This window comes from Arachis stenosperma, chromosome 2 (assembly GCF_014773155.1).
Source record: "Arachis stenosperma cultivar V10309 chromosome 2, arast.V10309.gnm1.PFL2, whole genome shotgun sequence".
NCBI lineage: Eukaryota > Viridiplantae > Streptophyta > Magnoliopsida > Fabales > Fabaceae > Arachis > Arachis stenosperma.
In genome coordinates this window covers 57,582,368-57,608,767 of record NC_080378.1, presented here as the reverse complement: position 1 = coordinate 57,608,767, position 26,400 = coordinate 57,582,368, and the positions used below count along the sequence as shown (strand labels likewise).

The 26,400-nt window shown below is 39.1% G+C and overlaps 1 protein-coding gene across 1 annotated transcript; it reads left to right on the top strand.

Annotated features, from left to right (window-relative positions):
- Positions 1-1,106: 1,106 nt before the first annotated feature.
- Positions 1,107-16,541, top strand: LOC130962913 (uncharacterized). Its single transcript, XM_057889067.1, has 2 exons — positions 1,107-1,226; positions 15,609-16,541. Exons 1-2 carry the CDS (start codon positions 1,107-1,109, stop codon positions 16,539-16,541), a joined length of 1,053 nt encoding a protein of 350 aa, XP_057745050.1.
- Positions 16,542-26,400: the final 9,859 nt, after the last annotated feature.

Here is a 26,400-nt window from a genome sequence, read left to right as displayed (position 1 = left end):
TTATAACTAGAAGCATTGTCCACGAGACAATCAATTGAGGGAAGTGGGTAGGCATCTTTTAGGCATGCCTTATTAAGATCTGTGAAATCAACGCACATACGCCATTTACCATTGTGTTTCCTTACTATTAGTACGTTTGCCAACCATGTGGTGAACTGAATTTCTTTAATGAATCCGGCATTGATTAGTTTCTTAGTTTCTTCCAAGGATGCATGTTTCTTTTCGTCACCCAAGTTGCGTTTGAGTTATAAGTTTGGAAAATGGATTTAACGCCAGCTTGTGGGAAATGACTGAAGGATCAATCCCAGGCATATCAGCGGGTGTCCATGCAAATAGATTGGCATGTTTCTGCAAAAATCTCTGGTATAGGATTTTTTCCTTTGAGCTAAGAGTTGTACCTACAAAAGTAAATTTTTGTGGGTAGTTATTGAAATAAATTTTTTCCAGGTCTTCTGTGGGTGTTGGTCGCTCAAGGAACTTAGCTCTAGGGTCGAGATCGGCGAGTTTGTTGATCCTTCACCTGCAAAACCTCCAGAAATACATTCAATAATTCCCCGTGGTTGTTCAGGGTGACTTGCGGTAGCTTTATATTTGTCTCGGGAGTGTTGGCCTGCCGAAGTGTTGTTAGCGAAGAATGGGGTACGCCTCTGTATATGGCCACTTATATATTTGTCTAAATGACCCTGTCGAGCTATTCGCTCTAGTAGGTCTTTAGCAATTACACATTCATCGGTGGTATGCCCATGCTTTTGATGAAAGGTTCAATATTTTGCTTTATCCATGTTCTTTGTGTCTTGATAAGTGCCGACTTTTCGAGGTGGTTTGATCAGTTTGGAATTCAAGATCTCCTTGATGATGTCGTCTCTCTTTATGTTGAATTGAGTATATAATTCATAGCATGGGGTTAGTGTGAAATTTTTCTTACTGTCTCGTGTTTTGACTTCTTCCTTGTACTGAGGTTTCTCTGTTTTCCAAGCTTGTCAGAGCTCCTCTATATCGATCTGACGTTTCGTCTTTTCACGGAATTCAGCTAAGGTTTTTGGTTTGGCGGCAACAATAGCCTCTTGGAACTTGATTGGTCAGAGTCCGCTTTTAATGGCGTGCAAATGCACCTTAAGGTGGAGATCTTGTATACTCATGGCGACCTTTGTGAAACGAGTCATGTAGCCTTTGAGGCTTTCATTCTGGCCTTGTTTGATTATGCTCAGATAGTCAGAGTTATGCAGGTAAATAGCTGAGCCAGTGAAAAGCTTCACAAGTTCCTGAAAACGAGAAATGGAATCTATAAGTAAAGAACAAAACCAATCAAGTGCAGGACCATCTAAATAAGATGGAAAATAACGACATAAGACTTTGTCGGATGCATAGTTTACTATCATTATGGTGGATCTAAACTTTTTGATGTATTTCTTTGGATCACCCAACCTTTTGTAGGGAGTTAAGGTAGTTGGAAAGGTGAACCTTCTGGGCAGTTCGAAATTTATCACCTCGGCTGTGAATGGCTCGACAGAGTTATCGGGCTTGATGTTTTCATTTTCTGGCCGAGCTTCTTTGTTCCATTGAGGTTGAGCTTCTCCATTCCGAGCATGATAAACCACTATTTTATGGTTTATCTTGTGTTTAATTGAGTGGTTTTTTTCAAGTCCTTGCACACTTATTCATATGATTTGCATGGTTTTACAATTCCTTCCTAGTCGTGATCTATGGTTGAAAACTTGCTTCCGAGAAGTCTTTAATTTGTGTATTTTAATTCTCCTTTATACCATTCGATGCCGTAATCCATGTGTTAAGTGTTTCAGGCTTTATAGGACAGGAATGGCTTAAAGAATGGAGAGGAAGCTTGCACAAATGGAAGGAACACAAGAAATTAAGGAGATATCCAGCGAGCATCGACGCGCACGCATGGCTCACGCATGTGCGCAATATGGAGAAATTTGCAGCGATGCGTGCGCGTGCCTGACACATACGGGTGGATTGGAGTTCTGCAATATGACGCGAGCGCATACTTGATGCGAACGTGTGACACGCCAAAACGACCATCGACGCGAATGCGTGACTGACGCGTACGTGTGACATGCGCGATCTGCAGAATTAACAAAAAATGCTGGGGGTGATTTCGGGCCGTGTTTTGACCCAGTTTTTGGCCTAGAAACACAGACTAAAGCAAGGGAACTTGCAGAGACTCCACACACATTCTCATTAGCATAGTTTTAGTTTAGTTTTGGGAATCTAGAGAGAATTCTATTTCTTCCTCTAGGTTTTCTTGACATTCATAATTGTAGAGTCTTAGTGCTTTGCTTTGGATATTGAGAAGATTTATTACCTCCATTGGAGCTTCCTCATTATAGTTTGTTTCTTTTCTATTTACTCTTTTATTGCCAATTGACTCTATTTAGATAAGTATGTTCATGATTTTGGGATTTATTAATGTAAAGAACCTTTTTTACTTTTAATTGAATTTTAGTTATTAGTTATCATATCTTTCTTTTATTCCTCTCTTAATTCTATGAAAGTTATATTCATGATAATGGAGTAGTTTCCTAAGTTGATTGGGAGTTGATTAAAAGGAAAACCGTGAGTTGGAATACTCAAGTGTTAATATTAATTGGAAGTTGTTGGCTGATTCTCCTGTCTTCGACTCTAATCCCTTCTTAGGAAAGGATTAGGACGTAAGCGATAGGATTAGTTTGAGAGTACTTGACTTTCCCTTATTATATAAGGGATAACTAAGTAGGATAACAACCCTTTTATTATTACATTTGAGAGAGTTCAACAGGGATAGAACTTCCATTAAATCTTCTCCCGGTCAAGGCTTTTATTTAAATTACATAAATACTCGATCATTTATTTCTCTGTTTCTCAAACTTAAAAATCTCTTGGAAAATCTCTTATTAATAAAATAGCTCTCTTTTCGCAACTCATTGGGAGACGACCTGGGATTCATACTCCCAGTATTTTATTTCTAAATTTTGTGACAACCCTTTCTAAATTGATACGCAGAATCAACGTTGGTTAAGAGCTATACTTGCAACATTATTTTCTCTATAAACTCTTGATCAGTGATTTTTTGTGCATCAATTTTTGGCCCCATTGTCAGGGAGTTGCAATAGTGTGCTAATTTATTAGTTGAAATTTATTTATTTGCATTTTATTTTATTTTTCTACTATGAGCTGAATGTTTCTTTCATTGAATGACGTGTTCACTACCTGATCCGAGCCTACCCGTATTTGATCCTGAAATCGAAAGAACTATCTCACGTATAAGGCCGGCTCGGCGTCGGTTAGTCCTTTCTGAGGACGAATCTAAAACGCCATTTAAGAAAGAAGCAAGCTCATTTTCTACTGATTTGTTTGATTTACGCGCAGAGGACATGGCAGCTCCCAGGAGGATTACTCTCCAAGAAGCAGGAGATCTGGACTTTATACTACCACCTTTCCAAGCGCATTGATGGTGTTTTTGCGGAAAAACGAATTTCCAACACACAAATCCAACCGGCAAGTGTACCGGGTCGCATCAAGTAGTAATAACTCACTTAGAGTGAGGTCGATCCCACAGGGATTGATGGATCAAGCAATTTTAGTGGGTGATTAGTTTAGTCAAGCTAACATTTAAGTGAATTTGGATGAAGTGTAGCCAACAGAAAGTAAATAGCAAGGAATTTAAAAGATGCAGAAAATAAAATTGCAGGAAACTTAAAGAACAAGAAAGTAAAATAGCTGAAACTTAAATTGCAAGAAAAGTAAATTACATGAATAGTAAAGGGGCTGGGGTGCTGGAATTTAAAGAGAGCAATAGATTAAGCAACTAGAAATTTAAATTGCAGAAAATGTAAATGTGCAGGAAATTAAATCAAGCTCAATGTGAATAAAGATGTGAAAGTGGAGAATGCAGGAAAGGAAATTGCAGAAAAGTAAATGTAGCAGAAGAGGAATGAAACAGAAAGTAAAATGCAGCTCAATTTCAATAGCTAAAGGAAAGTTGAAGATCTCAGGGGTGGAGGAGACTAGAAAACAAGTCTAGATCTCAATCCCTTCCTTGATCAAAGTAGAAAGCAAATTGAAGAAGAAAGAAAGATGAAAGCCGTAGAGAAAAACTTGGATCCAAAACTCAATTCACTGAATTATGCAGAAAATCAACAAAGAGCAATCTTAGATCAAGAATGAAACAGAATTCCTTCAAATCTCAATCCAAGATTCAAGCAGAAAGGAAAATTAAAAGAGAGAGCTATCAAATCCTAACACTCCTTAGTGAGCTAGCCTTTTTCTCATCGAGCTCCCCTGGTGAGACGGAATTGATGCCTTTATATAGGCTTTACAAAGTGAAAATTAAAACAAATTACAATTAAAATGAAAATCCTAATCTAATTGATCCATGTGCCTTTGAGTGATGATGTGGGCTTTTCTTGCTTTGGATTTGAGGAGAAATGGGTTTGGTTGGCCTTGATTCAATTTGGAGAGAAATTGAATTAAAATGGAATTTTGGTTGGATTTTGGCCCATGTTGCTCCCAGGAGGCTGCCCTGCCCTTGTGGAGGGCATGGCAGGATTTTATGCGTGCAGCCTTGGTGCGAGCGTGGTGCGTTGGTGTGCGCTGCAGGATGCTGCCCTGCCCTCGCGGAGGGCAGGGCAGAAAAATCTGGTGCGCCAGTTTGGTGCTTGTGCGTGCTGCTGGTGCTTCCGAAGGATGCCTTGGTGCGCCAGAATGGTGCGCCTGTGTGCATCACCAAAATGCTGCCCTGCCCTCGCGGAGGGCAGGGCAGTGTTTCCAAAAGTGAAGTTCCAAGTTCGAAACTTGGTGGATGCACACGCTACTTCTTTTCCTTGGTTTTCTTGGCACCAAAGTAAGGCCTAGTTTCTTGCTTTCTCATGGCCCTTAAAGATGCCTTTCGTTCCTGCCTCAATTGTGCGCCAAATATGGATTGCTATATATCGTTGGAAAGCTCTGAATGTCAGCTTTCCAACGCAACTGGAAGCACATCAATTGGACGTCTGTAGCTCAAGTTATAGCCCTTTGAAGGAGGCATGGTCATGCTGTGAGCGCCCAGATTTTACCTTAGCGAAATTCTTGCTTCCAACCTCTCTTTGCATCACGATTCTGCCCTGCCCTTGGCAAGAGCAGGGCAGTGTGTGCTGTTTGCCTATTCTTCATTAATTTGGTCATGGGCCACGCTTTTAAAAGCGTGGCCTAAGCCTCCAAAGTGTGCTCCAACTTCAAAGTGTGCTCCAAAGCTCTTTTTTCCTCTTTTTTTGCGCTTCTTTGCTTCTTTTTCTTCTTTTTTTCTACAAGATTTATAAAATTAAAATATCAAGAAAATATATCATTTAAGTACAAAAGCATTCAATATTTAAGCACAATTCATCAATTTCTTGTATGAAAAAGCATAGAAAAATAGGTATATGATGACATGTCATCACAACACCAAACTTAAACCTTGCTTGTCCCCAAGCAAGAAAAGAATCATGCAATAAAGATTGACAATCCAAGGTAAGAAGAATAGCAACTCAATGTTCATGGCAAGCTAGTTTTCTATGCATGCTACAATTACAAAAGAGATGTAAATGATTGATGCTTCTATCTAGCTCATTTTATGAAATCTTTTTCTTATAATTCTTCCTTGAAACAAGCTTTTGAATTTTTTTTTTTTTTAGCTTCTCCTTTTGGGTGCTTTGCCCCATGAGTTAATAACAAATCTACGACTTCTAAATGCTTTGTTTTCAAGTATTACCACTTGATACATAAGCACCACAAGCATTTAATTAGAGGACTTCATTAAGCTCATCATTTTTTTTCTTTTCTTGACTCTCTAATCATTGATGCTCAGAACCTTGAGCTTTGAGGGAGTGCTTTTGCACTTGAGCCTAGCCTTGACTTCTAAGTGTTTTGTTTTCAAGCATTTGGCTTGATACATAAACACCACAAGCACTTAGCAAATAAATTGCCATTGGTACTTAGAGCCTTCAACTTTCTCATTCTTTCCCTTTTTCTTTTCTTGCTTTAATTATATTTGCTTCTTCAAGGTTTTCATGATTTCAAAAGATTTCACAAGATGTACTAGATGAAAACCTTCAATTAAATAAAATCCAATGCAACTGAGCAACAATCAATCATACTAGCTTTCCAATACTTGTATGCACATGCTAAATTCTTCTTTAATTCCTTGTTTGTTTATGATCATGATGCTTTACTGCTTTTGAATTCACAGGATTCAAGTTGGTAGTTATAATGTCACAGCACCATATTTCAATCAAAATTCAAGCTATGCTTAGTCATACCACACATGCATACAGAGAATATAAAGACAATCATGCAATTTAAAGTGCTGGAAACAAAGGAGAGGAAAAGGAACTTTACAACCTTGTAGTTCATCTTCATTATTGTTGTCCTTTTTCTCCAATTCTTCCATTTCCCTTGCCAACTTAGAGTGCTTGCTCATCCTCAAGCAACAATTAGAACAATGGCTATGGGGCTAAGATGGATCATGAGTGTCTTACACAATGAAATGTTAGTAGCATATGTGTTTTAAGCAAGCAAAATGAAAGATAACAATCAAGGCACAAGAGACAAAGACATTTTGATTGCAAACATAAGAGGGTGTGCATGATACATTGCATAAAAAATAAGTGGCACACCAAACTTAGTGTGACACTTTCACTTGAAATTAATGCAAGTATCTAGTAAGCATTGGAACCAAATTTTGTTGCATAGCAACACCAAACTTAGAATGCAACCATATGTGAATTTATTTGAACTAAAACTAAACAAAAGAAACTGTTATTTGTTGAATACAATCACCAAGTGAAGAATCTATCATGAGTAAGGATGTTTGGGTGATGTATTAACAAACACAGTTAATAAAAGAAAGCATTAAAAACAAGGAAATGACTAAAACAATCAAGAAAACTAAAATTGTCTAACTAACTAAAAAAAATAACACTGCAGCGGCATTATGATCATGTAAACAAGTGGTGTTGCTTGAATGAATTGCATAGAAAAATAAGTGGCACACCAAACTTAGAATCTTGGTGCGTCACTTTCATTTTTGATTTGATGCAATCATCCAAAAAGATTGAAAATAATTTGTTGCAAGGCAACACCAAACTTAGAATGTAATCATATGCCAATTTATTGAAATTTAAACAAACCACAAAAAGAAAACAAAGCAGAGAAGAAATGTTACCTACGGTTGGGTTACCTCCCAACAAGTGCTCTTTTAGTGTCATTAGCTTGACATATTGTTCTTCACTTTCTTCCTCTTCTTCCAATTGGTTAAGAGGAATGACTTCAAGGAAGGAGAAGTTTCAGCTATTATCCCCTGTCTTGGTCTCCTTTCAGCAAGCTTTCTTTTGAAATTGGCTTGATTGAGCTTGCTTGCTTGATCAGGGGGAGGATTGTTTGTAGTTGACCTTTTCTTGAATATTGTCCTTGATATCTTGGTCACAATCCTCTTCTTGGTGTTTTTGTCAATTGCCTTCACTTCCTTGAGTCCAAGTCTTGGTGGTTGTATAATTGTTGGAGTTTTGTCTTCATCAAGAGTCCCTTGCAGTGATGGTTCAATGACCCCTTCCTTCATGTGATTTTCTGCTTCACTTGAGTTTGACTTCTCTTGAGTGTCTTCCTCCCTTTCTTCTTCATGATTTTCCATTAATGCCTCTGGGAGGGAATCTTTATGTTTCATTGTCACCTCAAGTGGCTCTTGTGAATGTAAAAGTTCAGGATCAAATGCCTCCTCCACCTCATTTTTCATTAAAATTTTGCTTGACACAGAGGCTTCCTCATCTTGTCTTTCCACTTTCTTCGTTGCTCTCAACAATTGAGCTGTGTGCACTTCCATGTTTGTGAAGAAGTTCTCTTTTCTTTTCCATAATTTCTTTTCCTCCTCCCAACATCTTTTGAGCATGGACTCAATCCTTGAGAGTCCTTGGCTTGTGGAAGTTTGTGTTGGTTGTGAGTCATGGGATGGATTTTGTGTTGAGGCATAGTTAATTGATGAAGAATTTTCAAATGAGAAACTGGGAAGTGAGGGTGGATAATTTTTCATGTGATTTGACTGCTCAGAATTTGCAATTTCTTGGTGATACTCCCATCTACCATGAGGATAATGATATGAATCATTTTGTGGTGGTGGTTGGTATCCCTCATAATTCTCTTGCTCATCTTGGGGTTCTGAAGCAAACCTCCATGGATTGGAGTGCTCAGAATTTGTGTCTTCCTGGTGATATTCCCAACCATAATTAGAATACTGACTTGAATCATATTGTGATGGCGGGCAATATCCCATGAAGTTTGTTTGACTAAAAGATGAGGTGAACTCCATTTGAATTTTGAAAAACACAACACCAAGAAAAATTGAAATTACTCATATCAGAGATGAGAATTTCTTAGTGAGGCAAAAACTCAAACACCTTGGTTTCACTTTAAAACAGAGAACAAAAACAAAAAATGCTTGATCTAGACTTCTCACCCACTTAATCATTGTTGATCTAATCAATCCCCGGCAACGGCGCCAAAAACTTGATGGTGTTTTTGCGGAAAAACGAATTTCCAACACACAAATCCAACCGGCAAGTGTACCGGGTCGCATCAAGTAGTAATAACTCACTTAGAGTGAGGTCGATCCCACAGGGATTGATGGATCAAGCAATTTTAGTGGGTGATTAGTTTAGTCAAGCTAACATTTAAGTGAATTTGGATGAAGTGTAGCCAACAGAAAGTAAATAGCAAGGAATTTAAAAGATGCAGAAAATAAAATTGCAGGAAACTTAAAGAACAAGAAAGTAAAATAGCTGAAACTTAAATTGCAAGAAAAGTAAATTACATGAATAGTAAAGGGGCTGGGGTGCTGGAATTTAAAGAGAGCAATAGATTAAGCAACTAGAAATTTAAATTGCAGAAAATGTAAATGTGCAGGAAATTAAATCAAGCTCAATGTGAATAAAGATGTGAAAGTGGAGAATGCAGGAAAGGAAATTGCAGAAAAGTAAATGTAGCAGAAGAGGAATGAAACAGAAAGTAAAATGCAGCTCAATTTCAATAGCTAAAGGAAAGTTGAAGATCTCAGGGGTGGAGGAGACTAGAAAACAAGTCTAGATCTCAATCCCTTCCTTGATCAAAGTAGAAAGCAAATTGAAGAAGAAAGAAAGATGAAAGCCGTAGAGAAAAACTTGGATCCAAAACTCAATTCACTGAATTATGCAGAAAATCAACAAAGAGCAATCTTAGATCAAGAATGAAACAGAATTCCTTCAAATCTCAATCCAAGATTCAAGCAGAAAGGAAAATTAAAAGAGAGAGCTATCAAATCCTAACACTCCTTAGTGAGCTAGCCTTTTTCTCATCGAGCTCCCCTGGTGAGACGGAATTGATGCCTTTATATAGGCTTTACAAAGTGAAAATTAAAACAAATTACAATTAAAATGAAAATCCTAATCTAATTGATCCATGTGCCTTTGAGTGATGATGTGGGCTTTTCTTGCTTTGGATTTGAGGAGAAATGGGTTTGGTTGGCCTTGATTCAATTTGGAGAGAAATTGAATTAAAATGGAATTTTGGTTGGATTTTGGCCCATGTTGCTCCCAGGAGGCTGCCCTGCCCTTGTGGAGGGCATGGCAGGATTTTATGCGTGCAGCCTTGGTGCGAGCGTGGTGCGTTGGTGTGCGCTGCAGGATGCTGCCCTGCCCTCGCGGAGGGCAGGGCAGAAAAATCTGGTGCGCCAGTTTGGTGCTTGTGCGTGCTGCTGGTGCTTCCGAAGGATGCCTTGGTGCGCCAGAATGGTGCGCCTGTGTGCATCACCAAAATGCTGCCCTGCCCTCGCGGAGGGCAGGGCAGTGTTTCCAAAAGTGAAGTTCCAAGTTCGAAACTTGGTGGATGCACACGCTACTTCTTTTCCTTGGTTTTCTTGGCACCAAAGTAAGGCCTAGTTTCTTGCTTTCTCATGGCCCTTAAAGATGCCTTTCGTTCCTGCCTCAATTGTGCGCCAAATATGGATTGCTATATATCGTTGGAAAGCTCTGAATGTCAGCTTTCCAACGCAACTGGAAGCACATCAATTGGACGTCTGTAGCTCAAGTTATAGCCCTTTGAAGGAGGCATGGTCATGCTGTGAGCGCCCAGATTTTACCTTAGCGAAATTCTTGCTTCCAACCTCTCTTTGCATCACGATTCTGCCCTGCCCTTGGCAAGAGCAGGGCAGTGTGTGCTGTTTGCCTATTCTTCATTAATTTGGTCATGGGCCACGCTTTTAAAAGCGTGGCCTAAGCCTCCAAAGTGTGCTCCAACTTCAAAGTGTGCTCCAAAGCTCTTTTTTCCTCTTTTTTTGCGCTTCTTTGCTTCTTTTTCTTCTTTTTTTCTACAAGATTTATAAAATTAAAATATCAAGAAAATATATCATTTAAGTACAAAAGCATTCAATATTTAAGCACAATTCATCAATTTCTTGTATGAAAAAGCATAGAAAAATAGGTATATGATGACATGTCATCACAACACCAAACTTAAACCATGCTTGTCCCCAAGCAAGAAAAGAATCATGCAATAAAGATTGACAATCCAAGGTAAGAAGAATAGCAACTCAATGTTCATGGCAAGCTAGTTTTCTATGCATGCTACAATTACAAAAGAGATGTAAATGATTGATGCTTCTATCTAGCTCATTTTATGAAATCTTTTTCTTATAATTCTTCCTTGAAACAAGCTTTTGATTTTTTTTTTTTTTAGCTTCTCCTTTTGGGTGCTTTGCCCCATGAGTTAATAACAAAGCTACGACTTCTAAATGATTTGTTTTCAAGTATTACCACTTGATACATAAGCACCACAAGCATTTAATTAGAGGACTTCATTAAGCTCATCATTTTTTTTCTTTTCTTGACTCTCTAATCATTGATGCTCAGAACCTTGAGCTTTGAGGGAGTGCTTTTGCACTTGAGCCTAGCCTTGACTTCTAAGTGTTTTGTTTTCAAGCATTTGGCTTGATACATAAACACCACAAGCACTTAGCAAATAAATTGCCATTGGTACTCAGAGCCTTCAACTTTCTCATTCTTTCCCTTTTTCTTTTCTTGCTTTAATTATATTTGCTTCTTCAAGGTTTTCATGATTTCAAAAGATTTCACAAGATGTACTAGATGAAAAACTTCAATTAAATAAAATCCAATGCAACTGAGCAACAATCAATCATACTAGCTTTCCAATACTTGTATGCACATGCTAAATTCTTCTTTAATTCCTTGTTTGTTTATGATCATGATGCTTTACTGCTTTTGAATTCACAGGATTCAAGTTGGTAGTTATAATGTCACAGCACCATATTTCAATCAAAATTCAAGCTATGCTTAGTCATACCACACATGCATACAGAGAATATAAAGACAATCATGCAATTTAAAGTGCTGGAAACAAAGGAGAGGAAAAGGAACTTTACAACCTTGTAGTTCATCTTCATTATTATTGTCCTTTTTCTCCAATTCTTCCATTTCCCTTGCCAACTTAGAGTGCTTGCTCATCCTCAAGCAACAATTAGAACAATGGCTATGGGGCTAAGATGGATCATGAGTGTCTTACACAATGAAATGTTAGTAGCATATGTGTTTTAAGCAAGCAAAATGAAAGATAACAATCAAGGCACAAGAGACAAAGACATTTTGATTGCAAACATAAGAGGGTGTGCATGATACATTGCATAAAAAATAAGTGGCACACCAAACTTAGTGTGACACTTTCACTTGAAATTAATGCAAGTATCTAGTAAGCATTGGAACCAAATTTTGTTGCATAGCAACACCAAACTTAGAATGCAACCATATGTGAATTTATTTGAACTAAAACTAAACAAAAGAAACTGTTATTTGTTGAATACAATCACCAAGTGAAGAATCTATCATGAGTAAGGATGTTTGGGTGATGTATTAACAAACACAGTTAATAAAAGAAAGCATTAAAAACAAGAAAATGACTAAAACAATCAAGAAAACTAAAATTGTCTAACTAACTAAAAAAAATAACACTGCAGCGGCATTATGATCATGTAAACAAGTGGTGTTGCTTGAATGAATTGCATAGAAAAATAAGTGGCACACCAAACTTAGAATCTTGGTGCGTCACTTTCATTTTTGATTTGATGCAATCATCCAAAAAGATTGAAAACAATTTGTTGCAAGGCAACACCAAACTTAGAATGTAATCATATGCCAATTTATTGAAATTTAAACAAACCACAAAAAGAAAACAAAGCAGAGAAGAAATGTTACCTACGGTTGGGTTACCTCCCAACAAGTGCTCTTTTAGTGTCATTAGCTTGACATGTTGTTCTTCACTTTCTTCCTCTTCTTCCAATTGGTTAAGAGAAATGACTTCAAGGAAGGAGAAGTTTCAGCTATTATCCCCTGTCTTGGTCTCCTTTCAGCAAGCTTTCTTTTGAAATTGGCTTGATTGAGCTTGCTTGCTTGATCAGGGGGAGGATTGTTTGCAGTTGACCTTTTCTTGAATATTGTCCTTGATATCTTGGTCACAATCCTCTTCTTGGTGTTTTTGTCAATTGCCTTCACTTCCTTGAGTCCAAGTCTTGGTGGTTGTATAATTGTTGGAGTTTTGTCTTCATCAAGAGTCCCTTGCAGTGATGGTTCAATGACCCCTTCCTTCATGTGATTTTCTGCTTCACTTGAGTTTGACTTCTCTTGAGTGTCTTCCTCCCTTTCTTCTTCATGATTTTCCATTAATGCCTCTGGGAGGGAATCTTTATGTTTCATTGTCACCTCAAGTGGCTCTTGTGAATGTAAAAGTTCAGGATCAAATGCCTCCTCCACCTCATTTTTCATTAAAATTTTGCTTGACACAGAGGCTTCCTCATCTTGCCTTTCCACTTTCTTCGTTGCTCTCAACAATTGAGCTGTGTGCACTTCCATGTTTGTGAAGAAGTTCTCTTTTCTTTTCCATAATTTCTTTTCCTCCTCCCAACATCTTTTGAGCATGGACTCAATCCTTGAGAGTCCTTGGCTTGTGGAAGTTTGTGTTGGTTGTGAGTCATGGGATGGATTTTGTGTTGAGGCATAGTTAATTGATGAAGAATTTTCAAATGAGAAACTGGGAAGTGAGGGTGGATAATTTTTCATGTGATTTGACTGCTCAGAATTTGCAGTTTCTTGGTGATACTCCCATCCACCATGAGGATAATGATATGAATCATTTTGTGGTGGTGGTTGGTATCCCTCATAATTCTCTTGCTCATCTTGGGGTTCTGAAGCAAACCTCCATGGATTGGAGTGCTCAGAATTTGTGTCTTCCTGGTGATATTCCCAACCATAATTAGAATACTGACTTGAATCATATTGTGATGGCGGGCAATATCCCATGAAGTTTGTTTGACTAAAAGATGAGGTGAACTCCATTTGAATTTTGAAAAACACAACACCAAGAAAAATTGAAATTACTCATATCAGAGATGAGAATTTCTTAGTGAGGCAAAAACTCAAACACCTTGGTTTCACTTTAAAACAGAGAACAAAAACAAAAAATGCTTGATCTAGACTTCTCACCCACTTAATCATTGTTGATCTAATCAATCCCCGGCAACGGCGCCAAAAACTTGATGGTGTTTTTGCGGAAAAACGAATTTCCAACACACAAATCCAACCGGCAAGTGTATCGGGTCGCATCAAGTAGTAATAACTCACTTAGAGTGAGGTCGATCCCACAGGGATTGATGGATCAAGCAATTTTAGTGGGTGATTAGTTTAGTCAAGCTAACATTTAAGTGAATTTGGATGAAGTGTAGCCAACAGAAAGTAAATAGCAAGGAATTTAAAAGATGCAGAAAATAAAATTGCAGGAAACTTAAAGAACAAGAAAGTAAAATAGCTGAAACTTAAATTGCAAGAAAAGTAAATTACATGAATAGTAAAGGGGCTGGGGTGCTGGAATTTAAAGAGAGCGATAGATTAAGCAACTAGAAATTTAAATTGCAGAAAATGTAAATGTGCAGGAAATTAAATCAAGCTCAATGTGAATAAAGATGTGAAAGTGGAGAATGCAGGAAAGGAAATTGCAGAAAAGTAAATGTAGCAGAAGAGGAATGAAACAGAAAGTAAAATGCAGCTCAATTTCAATAGCTAAAGGAAAGTTGAAGATCTCAGGGGTGGAGGAGACTAGAAAACAAGTCTAGATCTCAATCCCTTCCTTGATCAAAGTAGAAAGCAAATTGAAGAAGAAAGAAAGATGAAAGCCGTAGAGAAAAACTTGGATCCAAAACTCAATTCACTGAATTATGCAGAAAATCAACAAAGAGCAATCTTAGATCAAGAATGAAACAGAATTCCTTCAAATCTCAATCCAAGATTCAAGCAGAAAGGAAAATTAAAAGAGAGAGCTATCAAATCCTAACACTCCTTAGTGAGCTAGCCTTTTTCTCATCGAGCTCCCCTGGTGAGACGGAATTGATGCCTTTATATAGGCTTTACAAAGTGAAAATTAAAACAAATTACAATTAAAATGAAAATCCTAATCTAATTGATCCATGTGCCTTTGAGTGATGATGTGGGCTTTTCTTGCTTTGGATTTGAGGAGAAATGGGTTTGGTTGGCCTTGATTCAATTTGGAGAGAAATTGAATTAAAATGGAATTTTGGTTGGATTTTGGCCCATGTTGCTCCCAGGAGGCTGCCCTGCCCTTGTGGAGGGCAGGGCAGGATTTTATGCGTGCAGCCTTGGTGCGAGCGTGGTGCGTTGGTGTGCGCTGCAGGATGCTGCCCTGCCCTCGCGGAGGGCAGGGCAGAAAAATCTGGTGCGCCAGTTTGGTGCTTGTGCGTGCTGCTGGTGCTTCCGAAGGATGCCTTGGTGCGCCAGAATGGTGCGCCTGTGTACATCACCAAAATGCTGCCTGCCCTCGCGGAGGGCAGGGCAGTGTTTCCAAAAGTGAAGTTCCAAGTTCGAAACTTGGTGGATGCACACGCTACTTCTTTTCCTTGGTTTTCTTGGCACCAAAGTAAGGCCTAGTTTCTTGCTTTCTCATGGCCCTTAAAGATGCCTTTCGTTCCTGCCTCAATTGTGCGCCAAATATGGATTGCTATATATCGTTGGAAAGCTCTGAATGTCAGCTTTCCAACGCAACTGGAAGCACATCAATTGGACGTCTGTAGCTCAAGTTATAGCCCTTTGAAGGAGGCATGGTCATGCTGTGAGCGCCCAGATTTTACCTTAGCGAAATTCTTGCTTCCAACCTCTCTTTGCATCACGATTCTGCCCTGCCCTTGGCAAGAGCAGGGCAGTGTGTGCTGTTTGCCTATTCTTCATTAATTTGGTCATGGGTCACGCTTTTAAAAGCGTGGCCTAAGCCTCCAAAGTGTGCTCCAACTTCAAAGTGTGCTCCAAAGCTCTTTTTTCCTCTTTTTTTGCGCTTCTTTGCTTCTTTTTCTTCTTTTTTTCTACAAGATTTATAAAATTAAAATATCAAGAAAATATATCATTTAAGTACAAAAGCATTCAATATTTAAGCACAATTCATCAATTTCTTGTATGAAAAAGCATAGAAAAATAGGTATATGATGACATGTCATCACGCATCATCCAAATCTGGGTGCAGATGTTGAACTGAACACTGCACTAATCAATCTACTGCCAAAGTTTCATGGCTTACCTGCTCAAGAGCCTCTCAAGCACCTCAGGAATTTTCAGACAGCCTGTTCTACTGTCAGGTGTAATGGTGCAACTGAGACTTCTATTCTGCTAGCTGCCTTCCTGTTTTCTCTTGAGGGAAAGGTGAGGGAGTGGTACTACACTCAACCTGAAGCAGTTGTTACTAATTGGGACACACTTCGAAGAGAATTCCTAGAAAAATACTTTCCAGTTGAAGTTACTGATAGACTGAGGAAAGAAATTTCAATGATTATTCAAGGCGAATCAGAGACTCTTTACGAGTATTGGGAGTGCTTCAATAATCTTCTAGATGTATGCCCCCACCACATGATTGACAAGTTAGTGTTGATCAACTACTTCACACAAGGCCTGAAGCCTCAGGACAAGACTACATTAGATGGTACGAGCAATGGTTCTCTGAAAATATACAAGACCACAGAAAAAGCATGGCAACTGATCGCCGACTTAGCTGAGTCTGCTCGGAATCACAAGCACAACAGGAATAACCACCCCAAGGCTGTGGCAGAGGTTTCCTCTAGCAATGAGAATAATGCTCTCACACAATCAATATGTGAGATGACCAACCTACTGAAGCAGATACATCTAAGCCAACAACAATCTCAACCCCCTTCACCACAACATAGTCAACAACTGGTTCCTCAGAGAGTATGTGGAATATGCGTTGATTATAATCATTACACTGATGAATGTCCACAACTCCAACATGAAGACAACATCGTGGCAGCTACTCACAATTTCTATGACCGTCCGAATCAAGGATACTATCAACAAGGCGGCAACTATAACCAAGGTGGGAACTTTAACCAATGTTGGAGGGACAACTATAACAGAGGAGGCAGAGACGGCCAACAAAATCAGAGGTGGAATAATAACAACAACCAGCAGAGTCGGTATCAGTAGAATCCTACCTATTAACAGCAGAACCAAAACCAGGCTTACAGAGCACCTCACCTAAGGCAGCCCAAAGCGTCTCAGCAAATCCCTCAGATCACTTACCCCTCTTCCTCTTCCAATGATGAGTTACTGCACTCTATTGATTAGAGACAGAAGACCATGGAAAACAACCTTACTTCTACCTTAAACGGTCTGAACTCTACCTTGCAAGCTCTTACCTCACAGATTGGATCACTGAATAACTCTAACAACCAGCCTTCAAGCTCCAGTGAAATTCCTTCTCAACCCTTACCCAACCCCAAGGGTGGCATCAATGCCATCATCTTGAGGTCCAGAACCACACTGCAAGAGAAGAATCCTGATGAGCCAAGCCAACTAGAACACGCACCAGCTGAAGACATGCTTGAAGTGGAGGATGTTGAAAAGGAAGATGAAGTACAAGAAACAGTTGAAGAAGAAGTAACTCAACCAGAGAATGGCACACCAGAAGGAGCTAAAACTACCAAAGACATTACCCCTATCCCATTTCAACACCTTGCAAGAAAGCCCAGAAAGCAGATGGAACTTGACCCAAAAATGGTAGAAATCTTCAAAAATGTTGAAGTAACTGTTCCCCTTTTAATGTCATTCAGCAAGTACCTAAATATGCGAAGTTTCTAAAAGATTTGTGCATACAAAAGGATATGATTAATCAATTAGAAACTATTCCTTTAGGTAGTTCTATATCTGTATTGATGGGAGATATACCTGAAAAATGTAGTGATCCAGGTCCATGCATGGTTAACTATAACATTGGGGATGTAATATTTTCTGACTGCATGGGTGATTTAGGAGCATGCGTTAGTATTATGTCTTTGTCCATATATAATCCCTTGAGGCTCCCTCCCTTAAAAAGGTTGGCAGCTCGTTTTGTGTTAGCATATAAAAGTATTATTACAGTGGTTGGAATTGCTGAGGACGTGCTAGTGAGTATTAAGGGGCTCACATTTCCCATTGACTTCTATATCTTGGAGATGCCCCAAAATGACTCAGAAAAGCCGTCATTCATCTTGCTCGGAAGACCATTCCTGAAGACCTCAAAGTTCAAGTTGGATGCATTCTCAAGAACCTATTCTTTTGAGATAGACGGCCGAGCAGTAACCTTCAATCTGAATGAGGCTATGAAGCATCCTCCAGAAGACCATTCCATCTTTCAGTGTGACATAATTGATGTGACAATGGTTGTAGTTCACTAGGAAGCAGTAGAAGAGATGCACATGGAGCACGGTCCAAGTGTCGGGACACCCTCTGAACACAATGAGAACACCTTGCCATCCTCACTAGTTCAAGACGATCCAGTACCCAGTCAGGAGCAGAATTTGGAATTAAAACCCCTTCCACCCCACCTCAAATATACTTACCTTGAGGATAATCAGATAGCGAATGGGTCAGCCAGTGGTGCCCAAGAAGTCTGGAGTCACAACAGTAAAGAATGAGCAAAGAGAGCTCACAGCAACTAGAGTACAGAATTCCTAGAGGGTGTGCATTGACTACCGGCACCTCAACCAAGCCACTCGTAAAGATCACTACCCCCTGCCATTTATTCATCAAATGTTGGATCGCCTGTCAGGTAAATTGCATTACTGCTTTTTAGATGGTTACACAGGTTATTTTCAGATTCATATAGCTCCTAAAGATCAGGAAAAGACTACTTTTACATGTCCCTTTGGGACTTATGCTTACAAGAGAATGCCTTTTGGCTTGTGCAATGCACCAACTACTTCCCAAAGGTGCATGATGAGTCTTTTCTCTGATCTTATTGAGAATTGTATGGAAGTTTTTATGGATGATTTTAGCGTATACGGTGATTCCTTTAGCCTTTGCTTGGATAGTTTATCTAGAGTATTAGACCAGTGTGTTAGATCAAACCTTGTTTTGAATTTTGAAAAGTGTCATTTTATGGTCAAACAAGGTATTATTCTAGGACATGTTGTCTCTAATACTGGTATTTCTGTAGATCCAGTAAAGGTAAATGTCACTTCTAGTCTGCCTTACCCCTCCTCCGTGAGGGAAGTCTGTTCGTTCCTTGGTCATGCAGGTTTCTACCAGAGATTTATCAAGGACTTCAGTAAGGTAGCTTTACCTTTATCTAGACTGCTACAGAAGGATGTTGAGTTTGAGCTGAGTGAGGACTGTATGGAAGCATTTGATAAGCTGAAGATCGCCTTGACTCAAGCTCTAATTGTGCAAGGACCAGACTAGAGTCAGCCCTTTGAGATTATGTGTGATGCCTCCAACCATGCTGTAGGAGCAGTACTGGCCCAGCGCGCAGGTAATAAGGATCCTTTCGTAATTGTATATGCTTTGAAGACCTTAGACGCTGCTCAGTCTAATTACACTACCACTGAAAAAGAGCTTTTAGCTATTGTTTTTACTCTGGATAAATTCCGAGCCTATTTACTTAGCACTAAAGTGGTAGTGTACTCAGACCATGCAGCCCTCAAATATTTGTTGGCTAAAAAAGAGTCTAAACCAAGGCTGATACGTTATATACTGTTACTGCAAGAATTTGATTTAGAAATTAAGGATAAGAGTGGTAACTAGAATTTAGTAGTGAACCACTTAAGTCGCCTTGAGCACATTAAGGATGACTCAACTGCTATTAATGATACTTTTCCATTTGATAGCTTGCATGCAGTATCTGAAGTAGTTCCTTGGTATGCACCTGTAGCTAATTATCTAGTTAGTCTAGTCATACCTTCCCTCCCAATTTTACTAAGCATAAGAGGGACGAGCTGAAAAGCGAGTCCAAATATTATATTTGGGATGATCCATATTTATGGAGGTATGGTGTTGACCAGATAATTAAAAGATGTGTGCTTCAATCAGAATTCCAGTCCATTTTAGAGGCCTGCCACTCCTCTGAGAGTGGTGGACATTTTGGCCCTCAAAGAACAGCTAAAAAAATTTTAGACTATGGATTCTGGTGGCTTACTCTTTTTAAAGATGCTGCTACCTTCTGTAAGTCTTGTTCCCCATGCTAGAGGTTTGGTAATATATCCAAGAGGGATGAGTTGCCCCCAACAAATTATGTTGTTATGTGAGATTTTTTATGTTTGGGGTATTGACTTCATGGGTCCATTTCAAAACTCTAGCAGTTTCTTATATATATATTGTTAGCTGTGGATTATGTTTCCAAATGGGTGGAAGCAATTCTCACCCATACTGATGATGCTAACACTGTTGTCTTCTTTGTTAGAAACCATATTATCTGTCGCTTTGGATCACCATGAGCAATCGTGAGTGATCAAGGCACCCATTTTTGTAACAGGAGACTAACCGCTCTATTGAAGAAGCATGACATTATTCACAAGGTGGCAACTGCTTACCACCCGCAGACTAGCGGACAAGCAGAGGTGTCTAAAAGAGAGATAAAGCGTATCCTGGAGAAGATAGTCAAGCCTCATATGAAGGACTAGAGCACCAGGCTACAATATGCACTTTGGGCATACCGGACAGCATACAAGACACCTATAGGGATGAGCCCCTTCCGCTTAGTTTATGGAAAGGCCTGTCACCTCCCAGTCGAGATAGAGCACAAGGCATTCTGGGCGGTAAGAGAAATCAACATGGGATTTGAGAGGGCAGGAGCTGAAAGGAAGATGCAACTACAAGAATTAGAGAACCTTCGCCTATAAGCGTATGATAACTCCAGGCTGTACAAAGAAAAGATGAAGGATGTGCATGACAAGCACATTAAAAGCAGAGAGTTTAGACCTGGGGAATTAGTTCTCCTCTTAAACTCCAGACTAAGGCTCATGCCGGGCAATCTGAGATCAAGATGGGAAGGTCCCTATAGAGTAGAGCAGGCAAAGCCATACGGAGTCTTTCACCTAAGTCATCCTTCGAGCTCTAAATGCATCAAGGTAAATGGACATCGCCTTAAGCTATATCACGGTGAGCAGATGAAAAAAAGTAAGGAGCTGGAGATCTTCTTCTTGGAGGATCCACCTACAGTAGAAGACTGAGCTAGTGGACCGTCCAACTTAAGGACGTTAAAGAAAGGTGCTGGGTGGGAGTCAACCCACCGTGGTATGATCGTTCTTTCTTTTCTTAGTTTTATTTTAGTAGCTCTTCTCATTAGTATTGCATATAGTCTGCATTCTGCATTCTGCATAAAAAAAAAAAAGGGAGGCACACGACGCGCGAGCGTCACTGACGCGTTCGCGTCATATGTGCAGGCGTGAAAAAGGAGATTGAATAGAGAGTTACGCAGGAGCGTGGCTGGAGGCGTGCCTTAGGCACAAATACGCCCACGCGGGTGCGTCTCTGACACGTCCACGTCATTTGCAAAATCAGCTCCCCCAAGCGTGCGCGTCGCCCACACGCACGCGTGACCCTGAAAAATCGACGTAAGAGGTGTATTGGCCGGAACTTGGGCTGGTTTGGTGCTGGAACTGTGTCCGAAGCACAAATTGCATCACGCGTACGCGTCCCAGATGTGTTCGTGTCATTTTCAAATTATAAGTTTCACGTGTCATCTGACATTTTGGCACACATCCCAATTTGAACAGAGGGTTGTGCGAGAGCCACATTGCCCTCGCGCTAGTAGCACAAACACGGTCACGCGTCCGCGTGACCGACGCGTATGCATCACCTCCCTTTCTGCGCAACCCATGTGTACGCATCCACCATGCGAACGCGGCATCAGCCTTGCACTACCTGATCCCTGTGCCGCCTCTTTTCATATCTTTTTATATCTTTTCTTCTCTAATCCTATTTTTTTATTCCCTCTTTCTTCTTCTAACTTATTTCTCTCTCTCAATCTTTTCTATCTTCTTCTTCTTCCCCCTTCTCTCATATTTTCTCAATCTCACTTTCTCCATCATCCCTCCCTTTATCACCTTCTTCTCAAGGTTCTTTCTTTCTATTTTCTCTCCCTTCTTCCTCTTAATTATTTATGTTTTTGCATTACTCTACTTGGTGTTAGATATCTTAATGGGTGATTTCTTCTATAAATGCTTGTGATTATTATTATGGAGTTGTTAGACAATTAATATTAATTATTTTTTGGGATGCATGCATGTTCCAATTTAATTCTCTCCCTATTATATTAAACATGCATGCTAAGTGTTTGTGAAAAAAGCCCATATGGCGTTGTGCATTTTTTTACTTATTCTATCCTACTACTCTAACGCCTGTTTTTCACAAAACCCATTTTAATATTTTATTAATTGAGTATAATTGTCAATACAAACAGATTGTTAGTTTGAAACACCTGATAATCAATTTAGGCAATTAATGCTTGATCTATGCTACTCATGCCTTTACTGGCATGCTAATAAACATCTTGCATCTTGCCATCATATGCCCTTGCTATATTTCCATTGATGAACTGATCCCAAGGAATCGCGACCATGTCTTTCGTTCACTATTTTCCTTACCTGGGCATTGATTATCACTCGTACTGTCCTCTTCCTTACTCTAACCCTTGGACTTACATGCTACGTTTCTTTTTTCTTTTTCAGGTTGGCCACAAAAAAGGGCAAAGAGAAAGCTATCCCTAAGCCACAAGCAACGAGAGGAACAAAAAGAGCGCTAGCTGCGGAACCATCTTCAACAGCTGTCAAACCATCAACAAAGTGAGTCAAGAGGATCATCAAGGTCAATGAATCCGAAAAAACCTTTCCAGCCAAGGACACTGCGCGGTTCACCAACCGCTTCTGTGAGCAGATGTTCCCCATTCTTCCAGCAAGGAACTACAATAATGAGCACCTTCTTATCCTCCCTGCAAACATTGTTGATCTGGAGGAGCCCTGCATTGAAAAGAGACATTGGAATTTCTTACGGAAGCAGACACGGCAGGTCAATCTTTCATGGGTAGTCGAATTCTACTCCAACTTCCACATGCCAACCTTGCAGTCTGTCTACGTCCGTCAGAAACAAATCTCCATCTCTAAAAGGGCTATTCAGCAAGCTTTAGATCTTCCCCCTGCTCCAGAAGGGTTGGACGCCTTTCAAGAAGTCTCTGTCAAGCGCCAGACATACAATTTGACTGGGACACCATTTTCGGAGTTATAGCACAACCTGGCAGCAGATGGATCTATGGATACCATCGTTCCAGACCCAAGGGGATATTGGCTTCAGCACTTACCTTGGAGGCTCGAGTATGGGCGCAGATTATGTCCCATTGCATCTTTTCGAGCACTCACAAGTCTTTTTACACTGCAGACATGTCTGTTCTCCTTTGGTGTATCCTTACAGACAAGCCTCTCAACTTACCAAGACACATTCGGCATGCCATGGGACACGTACAAATTGCGGACAACTTACCTTTTTCCACCTTGGTTTCAGATTTAGTCTCCGTAGCCGAAGTCTCCTACAGAGCTGGGGACACCAAGGACATGATTCCTCGGGATGATGAATATGTTCCAAGTGGGAAGTACATCAGACCCACAGCAGCCATTACTAGCCGGCCTGCAGACCCGGCCAAAGATATTCCTCCTCCTTCCACATCACAAGCACCTTCTACAAATCAACTGCTCCATCAGATACTTGAAAGGTTGGACCGGCAAGACCAAAAGGCAAAGCTAAGGGAGCACCGTAACTAGCACCGATACACATACCTTAAGGAGCTGCATATGGGTAACCATCCACCTGACAAAGACCCAGACACTCTGGACTCCATTTCATTTACCAGCACAGGGAGCCATGACGGTCCCGATTGTGGAGACACTGCTACCAGCCCCCCTTTGATCCTGACTGATGGTACCGAGGACGATGCAAAGCCTTAAGTGTGGGGAGGTCGGTCAGTACCTGACTTTCGGAGGTAACTTTTCTCTCTCAACACCAATAGGATATATATATTTTTTAGGATAGGATAGATTGCATAGTAATAGCTATTTGCATGCATGTTCTAATTGGTTGAAAAATAATAAGTTTCTTTTAAAGACCCTATTTTTGAAAAATTTCACTAATTTAAATCAAAACTTTTGTGTTAAGACTTGTTTGAAGATTGTATTTGGAACATGGTTTTAAGCTAGAACACACAACCTGTGAGATTTGAGCTTAATTACATGGTTATATTATTTAATAATAAAAATTTATTCTTGTGTGTTTACTTCTCTATGATTGTAATCTATATTTTGTTCCATCCTAGATGTCCAATGTTTAGTGTATTTATATGCATGCATATGATTGAGGCCATTATTTGATTATTAGCTCACTTATCCCAAATAGCCTACCCTTACATTTTCCTTTGTTAGCCACTTTGAACCTTTTAATCCCCATTTGTTCTATATTTTACCACATCACTAGCCTTAAGCAAAAAAATAATTAAATACCCCAATTGAATCTTTTATTAGCTTAAGATAGAGATTGTGTATCAACTAAGTGTGGGAAAAAAGTGGGAACATGGGTAAATAAAGGAATGTGTTGTGTTTTTACTTTGACTAAATTTTGGGAATTTGGGTACCTACTCATGTAAGACAAAAAAACAAAAACAAAAAACAAAAGAAAATCCATGTGCATTGATAAGTTATTTTTACTTTAAAAAATAAATAAATAATAAATAAATATTTAAATTAAATAAGTAAATGAATAAGGGGACAAAATTACTCCAATGTTAAAATTAATGAAAAGATCAATGCACAGGTGATACAAGTTAAAAGAAAGATTGATGCATGAGTATGTAATGCAAAAGTGGGAAATTATGGGTAGCTAGGCATAATTTTAGAAGTTATATAGAGTGTATGTGTATAGGTGAGAGCTTAGGTTAATCAAGGATTCAATTTATAGCTCATTTAGCCATATATATATATATATATATATATATATATATATATATATATATATATATATATATATACCCTCACCTTTACTTTAGCCCCATTATAACCTTGAAAAGATCTCATGATGTTTGCATTAGTACATTAAATACTTGTTGATTGGTTAGGTGAAGAACAAAGTTTAGAAAGCATGACTAGAGAAGAGTAGAGTGATTACCCTATACACTTGAGTGGCTAGAGTGCATATACACTATCAGTGAGGGTTCAATACTTGATTCTATGTTTCCTGCTTTCATGAGCCACCTTCTTACAAGTTTACTTGTCTTTACTGTATGATTTGAATTAGTGGAATTTGATTTATGTTTGTCTTGAAGAACTTATTACTTTTAACTAAGTAGACAAAATCATATAGTTGCATTCATACATAGGTTGCATTACATTGCATGAGTCTTACGTTTTCCATACTCATTTATTTTATCTCCTTGAGCTAAGCATGAGGACATGCTAATGTTTAAGTGTGGAGAGTTTGATAAACCACTATTTTATGGTTTATCTTGTATTTAATTGAGTGGTTTTCTGAAGTTCTTTCACACTTATTCATATGATTTGCATGGTTTTACAATTCCTTCCTGGTCGTGATCTATGGTTGAAAACTTGCTTCCTAGAAGTCTTTAATTTGTGTATTTCAATTTTCCTTTATACCATTTGATGTCATGATCCATGTGTTAAGTGTTTCAAGCTTTATAGGGCAGGAATAGCTTAAAGGATGGAGAGAAAGCTTGCACAAATGGAAGGAACACAAGAAATTAAGGAGATATCAAGCGAGCATCGACGCGCACGCATAGCTCACGCGTGCGCACGATATGGAGAAATTTACAGCGACGCGTGCGCGTGCCTGACGCGTACGCGTGGATTGGAGTTCTGCAATATGACACAAGCGCGTGCTTGACGCGAATGCGTGACACGCCAAGACGACCAGCGACGCGAACGCATGACTGACACGTACGCGTGACATGCATGATCTGCAGAATTAACAAAAAATGCTGGGGGAAATTTTGAGCCGTGTTTTGACTCAGTTTTCGGCCCAGAAACACAGACTAAAGCAAAGGAACATACAGAGACTCAACACACATTCTCATTAGCATAGTTTTAGTTTAGTTTTGGGAATCTAGAGAGAATTCTATTTCTTCCTCTAGGTTTTCTTGACATTCATAGTTGTAGAGTCTTAGTACTTTGCTTTGGATATTGAGAAGATTTATTACCTCTATTGGAGCTTCCTCATACTAGTTTGTTTCTTTACTCTTTACTCTTTTATTGCCCATTGACTCTATTTAGATAAGTATATTCATGATTTTGGGATTTATTAATGCAAAGAACCTTTTTTACTTTTAATTGAATTTTAGTTATTAGTTATCATGTCTTTCTTTTATTCCTCTCTTAATTCTATAAAAGTTATATTCATGATAATGGAGTAGTTCCCTAACTTGATTGGGAGTTGATTAAAAGGAAAACCTTGAGTTGGAATACTCAAGTGTTAATATTAATTGGAAGTGGTTGGCTAATTCTCCTGTCTTCGACTCTAATCCCTTCTTAGGAAAGGATTAGGACGTAAGCGATAGGATTAGTTTGAGAGTACTGGACTTTCCCTTATTATATTAGGGATAACTAAGTAGGATAACAACCCTTTTATTATTACATTTGAGAGAGTTCAACAGGGATAGAACTTCTATTTAATCTTCTCCCGGTCAAGACTTTTATTTAAATTACATAAATTCTCCATCATTTATTTCTCTGTTTCTCAAACTCAAAAATCTCTTGGAAAATCTCTGATTAATAAAATAGCACTCTTTCCGCAACTCATTGGGAGACGACCTGGGATTCATACTTCCATTATTTTATTTCTAAATTTTGTGACAACCCCTTCTAAATTGATACGTGGAATCAACATTGGTTAAGAGCTATACTTGCAACGTTATTTTCTCTATAAACTCTTGATCGGTGATTTGTCCGTGTGTCAAAGTAGTTTCGTATACATGTGTTGGACCAGATTGGTGCTTGGCCTCTTCTGTTCGTTCTTGATGACCATCGTTGTTTTCAAT